This window comes from Lolium perenne, chromosome 6, assembly GCF_019359855.2.
Source record: "Lolium perenne isolate Kyuss_39 chromosome 6, Kyuss_2.0, whole genome shotgun sequence".
Taxonomy (NCBI): Eukaryota; Viridiplantae; Streptophyta; class Magnoliopsida; order Poales; family Poaceae; genus Lolium; species Lolium perenne.
The window spans coordinates 247,912,582-247,918,077 of NC_067249.2; the positions used below are offsets into that span (position 1 = coordinate 247,912,582).

The window sequence follows — 5,496 nt, forward strand, 5'->3', positions numbered from 1 at the left end:
AACGTTAGAGAAATCATATCGTCCTTTTCACGTTATCCGGAGAAGATAATAAATAGAAGTGGTAAAATGTATTATCTTTCGGTATCATATATAGGTATTAATAAGAATTAATCAAGTTTTATTTAGTAGTAACTTGCGTTGATAAGGAAAAACATGTCACAGTAGAGAAAATAGTAGTCTCTAATTTTTTAAATATCATCACTTAACTACTTTATTTTCTTCATTATTTTTCATCCAATCAAACAAAAGTCCAACGTGGCGACCATAAGACAGGGTTTTTTTTTTTTGCAAATCAGAAACCATAAGACAGGGTTGAAACGTGTGGCATGGAACACTAAAAAAGAGAGGACAAACCTGTCAAATACTTGCTCTCCATCCATCAATATGTTGAAGTGTCGTTGGTATTTTTTTATATCAAACTATTCATGTATCTATTATAACTTATACAATCAAACTTTTCGTGTATTCACTTTTATAAGCTATGTTGTGTGAAGTACTGATGTTTTGATTAGTGAACATCTTGTTGATTCTGCTTTCCTTCTGCGTATACATATTTCCATATTTGAGGGAAATTGCATGTATGTTGTATGGCCAATTTTTAGATATTACAACTCGAGAGAGCGACACAATCAGGTTAAAAGCATCTCTAATAGAGCTAAAATAACCGCCAATTTAAAGATCCGGTTGAAAAAACGGCGTAGTTCAGTTACTGCAAACGGGACGATCCGTAAAACAAACCCGATGAGCCTCAATTCGGCCTCGTCAGCCGCCAGAGCCAACCCGCAGCTTCCGCCACCCTCTCCCACGTCTCTCGGGGCGGGCGGAGGTCTGCGGACCGCCGCTGATGTTGCGACGAGCTTCAACAAGCGGTGGCGCTCGTGTATAGAGCCTGCAAACTAAACCTGTAAAACAAAATATAGGTTAGATTTACGTGATCTCCTCTGCGCCAGCCATTTTTCGATACGTAAATACGAATTCAGTGAGTGAACTGAACTCGAGATTTTCTGTTCAGGCGTCTACGGATTCCGTTAGAGATGCTCTGAAATCGAGCGGCGTGGCTGCGTGCAAGCAGAAGACGCCTTCGCTATCATGGGCTCTTGTCTATTGAGAATTTGAGATGTGAATGTCGTCATGACAAGGAAGGCTCGACAAGAAAAAAACCAAACACTCTCGCTCGCTGTCGACGTGCACGCGCGCGCGTTTCAGTCCCGGTCCCGGAAGGCCGCTGTGGCGACGAGGTCGCAGAAGAACGCGCGGAATGCGTCCATCTCCCCGCGCGGCAGCGCCACCCCGACCTCGATGCCGCCGCCGCCGTCCAGGTTCTCAGCAAGCGCCAGCGCGCCCGTCCGCTCCACGGACACGATCTCCACCTTCCGCGGCCGTCCCCACGGCGCGCCCAGGTCCGCCGCCGCGTATATCCCCATCTTCGGCGACCCGGCCACGGTCACGAACCCGAACCGGTGGGCCGCGCCGCTGCCGTTGCCGCCGCGCGCGTGCACGATGCCGGCCCACGCGGCGCCGCACGCCAGCGCGTACGGCGAGCACCGCCGCGCCGAGGTCTCCGGCTCGACGCGCTTCCCCAACCGGCCGAGCAGCTCGTCAGTGAACCGGAAGGTCGCGAGCACGACGGCGCCCGGCGGCCGCCTGCTGAGGTCCCAGTCGTGCATGCGTCCGTCGCCGGCCGCTGCTAGGGCGCGGTGGTCGCGGACGAACGCCTCACGGAGCCCACCGTCGTCGCGCACGACGCCGCGGTCGAACAGCGGCGGCGCGAGGTCCACCACCTTCTTGCCGCGGTGGATGGCGGCCCACGTCTTGACGAAGTGCACGTAGCTGGAGCCGTCGGCCACGGCGTGGTGCAGCGTCGTACCGATGCAGATGCCGGCGCGAGGGAACACGGTGACCTGCACGGCGAACACGGCGTGTTTGGGCAGAGTTGGCAGCAGGGGCCGGAGCCTCGCGGTGTCGCGCGGGTGGTCGCCCGCGAGGTCTTGGAAGTCGTCGCTGCCGGCGGCGACGGCGATCGTGAGGCGAACAGAGTCGCCGTCCGAGCACACGACCTCTGGCGCATCGGCCGGCAGCTCGGGCGCGAGCCTCCCGGCCAGCGGGTAGAAACGGTGCAGCGCGGCGGCCAGGGATTGCTTGAACAGGGGCAGCTCTTGGCGGAGAAAGCCCGGGACGTCCAGGAGGCTGTCGGTGCTGTGGTGGTCGTAGAAGAAGAGGCGCTGCACGGGCGGGAAGTCCCAGAAGGCAAGGTCGAAGAAGGTGAGTCGCAGCGCACACGGCTGCCCGGCCGCCCGCGCCGGCGACGGCGAGACCTCGCACCGCTCCACGACGGTCACGTGCCGGTCAAGTGGTGCCGGCGCCATTGCTGTCCGATCGAGTGGCTCTTCTTAGCTAGCGGGTTCAACAATCATGGTGAAAAATCAATCAGTACTAGTCGTGTATTGTATCAACAGCTAGCGTCAGGCGGCAGGGTGCACTCTGCTCGCATCAGAGCCGGCAGGGCAGGCAGCAAAGTATGCAGCTTGCACGAGCACGATCTGTTCAGATTCACGCGAGGGAGCAAATATGTAAAATTTCAACACCACGAGTGCTGCGTGCGAGAGAGACGCGCGAACGAAATATGAATATCTACGGGAAAACATGGACTGCCAAATCATTGCCGTTCATCCATGCACTTCTTTGCCGTGCGTAACAAGCAGAACGCACGACAAAGAAAATGTGCACGTCAAAATCTGAACGGAGGCACGGCAAAAAAATCTTGCATGGCAAATTCTGAAGACAGCGCACGGCAAAGAAATCTTGACAGCAATGACCCAACACACCGCATGGCAAAGACTCTCTGCACGGCAAAGGCTTTGGGCGTTGTCGTGGCATACGCTTTGCCGTGCACGCGGCTTGGTTGCACGGCAACGTAGCCTTTGCCGTGCGCCATATGGCATTTTCTTTATTTTTCTTTCTATTTTATTTCATCTAATAGTTATATTTATTTTTTTAGTTAGTTTACTTTTTGATGACTATTTATTAGTGTTACTTAAGATAATGTGCAATACAAAAGTACTCTCCATCTTCATCCCCCACATATATTAGGGTTTCGGAGCAATCCGCGCTTCGGAAAATCTGCTAAAGTGTTATTGCCCAAATGTGAGAAGGTCACACCGGGGAGCTATTTTTGCACCATTACACCTTCGACCACACTTTCACACATATGATAGGTCCACATGCAAGATTTGGTGGGATTCCACTGCTCCAGCGGTCGTTCTCCCCTCCTCCCCCCCCCCCCCCCCAAAACAGCGGTATGTGTGCCCCGGCGGGTCTACCCCCTAGATTTCTCCACGTGAGGTTTCACCAATGTACTTTTTCATTGTTTTACGGTTTGTTTAGGACATACACATGGAAAACCAAGCTTGGGACCATTTGGCACATGGTAGCCTCCAGCATACCCACAGCTAGAGCCATTATCACATGAGCTGCCTTGATGTACTTGTTAGGGTTAGGTTTAGGGTTTAGGATTAAGGTTAGGGTTAGGATTTAGGGGTAGGGATAGGGTTAGGGTTAGGGTTAGGATTTAGGGTTAGGGTTAGGGTTATGTTTAGGGTTAGGGTTTGGGTTTATGATTTAGGGTTTTGCAGCTCCCGTGTCAGCAGCTGCAGTTGCATTACTCGAAGCCTCCCAGTTTAGGGTTTAGACTTTAGGGTTTAGGGGAGATATTTTTGCACATTACACTTTCCACCACACATTCACACATACTTATTCATCTTCTTGTATTGCTACTTGTGTTACTTGTTGTATTGCATTGCATCATTCTAGGGCCACCTTTACTATCAAGTTACCACCTTTACTTCCGCCTTTCTAAAAACCGAAAAGAACTAAAAACTATGTAGCACCATTCACCCCCTCTTGTCGCTACGGTACATTATTACATTCAGCAAGTATGATCAATCACAATTTATTTTGTATAAAAAAATTATTCTCAAACTTGCAGCAAGTAATTACTATGACAACTTATTCTATAGAAACAAGGAGGGAAAATGGAGCAAGGGTTGCAAGAGGAGCAAGAGGATCTGGAAGAGCTAGTATAACCGGAAGAAAAAGATCACAAGATAAAGAAAATCAAGAGGAGTCCGAGTCAACGCAAGGAGCTCCAGGAGATAAGGAATGAGGAGCTGCCATTTTGCTATTTTGGTATTTCTTCTTAAAACTGAATGTACTTGGTACTTGTGTCGGTGCTGTGAAACATATTTATTCGAAACACAATTATTCCTGTCAGATGACTCTCATTTTGCTATCAAACATGACCAAACTAAAATGCGTTGAACAGAGAAGAAAACAATAGGGGGTTTGTGTAAATTTTGACTGCCTTGTCTACCTCACGTGGCCCGCACGTGACTGGTTTTGCCAAAAAACCAGACATGAAACCATTTTGTGACCCGGGGTGCACATGTTTCGCAAGTTGTGTAACCGGTTAGTTCGTTTTGCAACATGTGTGACTTAAGTACACATGTGAAACAAGTTGTGTGACTGCGGATGCCGTTTACTTGATCAGCCACCAGGCTCAGCCATCACTTGATCAGCATGTCACGGTCTCATGCTCCTTTGCTTCGAAGTTCACCACGCAGCTCCTAGTGCAAGCACACATCTTTGACCCTGTCTTGCCACTCGTCGCACAGTCACACTCACATCTCAATTCCCAGTGCCCTCCATGCCTAAAACAATTATATATAGAGTAAAATCGTGGAGCGATAAAATAAAAGAAGGCGTCTGACCTGAAGCCATTTGCTACGCTACTATACTTGGGAAGAAGAAAATGAAGTATATATATCGATAAAGATGAATGCCACAATATTTGAGATAAATTTACACTGTTGTAGTGTACCAGCCATGATTTATTCAAAATACCTAATACAGTACTACAAATGAATAACATACACATACTATCGTCAATGTAGACATGTGTGCACAAGCATTTCCATGTACCAATTAGATACGGCGCCATATGGTCTTCATATGTGTGTTTTCAAATAAAGAACTTTCAACACCTAGTTTACCAATTTTATAATAAATGAAGTCAATTTCAAAATCTATTTTTTACTTCCAATTAAATATCAAAGCTCTCAACACTTAGAAAGTGAATCTAACTCGACTGGTTGGGGGAGTTGATGCACCAACCCAACAACTGATTTTAAATACTCATTGATACAAATTTAAGTTTTATTTATATTTTTAGGATCAGATCGTCCTAGTACTCATGCAATATATCTTGAATACTAGGCTTGATACTAAACTAAGATTAAAAATCATGATAGCCGCAAAGTGAAATTCAACCCCAATTTGACAGAAACACGAACCACATGTCTCACCCTTCTAGGTAACACATGAGTAAATCCTAGTGCCGCCATCTGGGCACCTCCATCCTCCTCCCTCTTTGTTGATGCCGTCGGCCCCGGTCACGGTAGCCCCCTCCTCCAAAGAGGATGGGGGAATCCAACAAATCTC

At 48.5% G+C, this 5,496-nt stretch overlaps 1 protein-coding gene across 1 annotated transcript; it reads right to left on the minus strand.

The window, feature by feature from the left end:
- Positions 1-1,063: 1,063 nt before the first annotated feature.
- LOC127309894 (malonyl-CoA:anthocyanidin 5-O-glucoside-6''-O-malonyltransferase) lies at positions 1,064-2,530 on the minus strand. Its single transcript, XM_051340604.2, has one exon. The coding sequence runs from the start codon at positions 2,364-2,366 to the stop codon at positions 1,203-1,205; it is 1,164 nt and encodes a 387-aa protein (XP_051196564.1). The 5' UTR covers positions 2,367-2,530; the 3' UTR covers positions 1,064-1,202.
- Between the last annotated feature and the right edge of the window lie 2,966 nt (positions 2,531-5,496).

What these genes read in the sequence shown, in the direction of transcription:
- LOC127309894 (XM_051340604.2), bottom strand. Translation starts at nt 2,366, where the DNA reads ATGGCGCCGGCACCACTTGACCGGCACGTGACCGTCGTGGAGCGGTGC.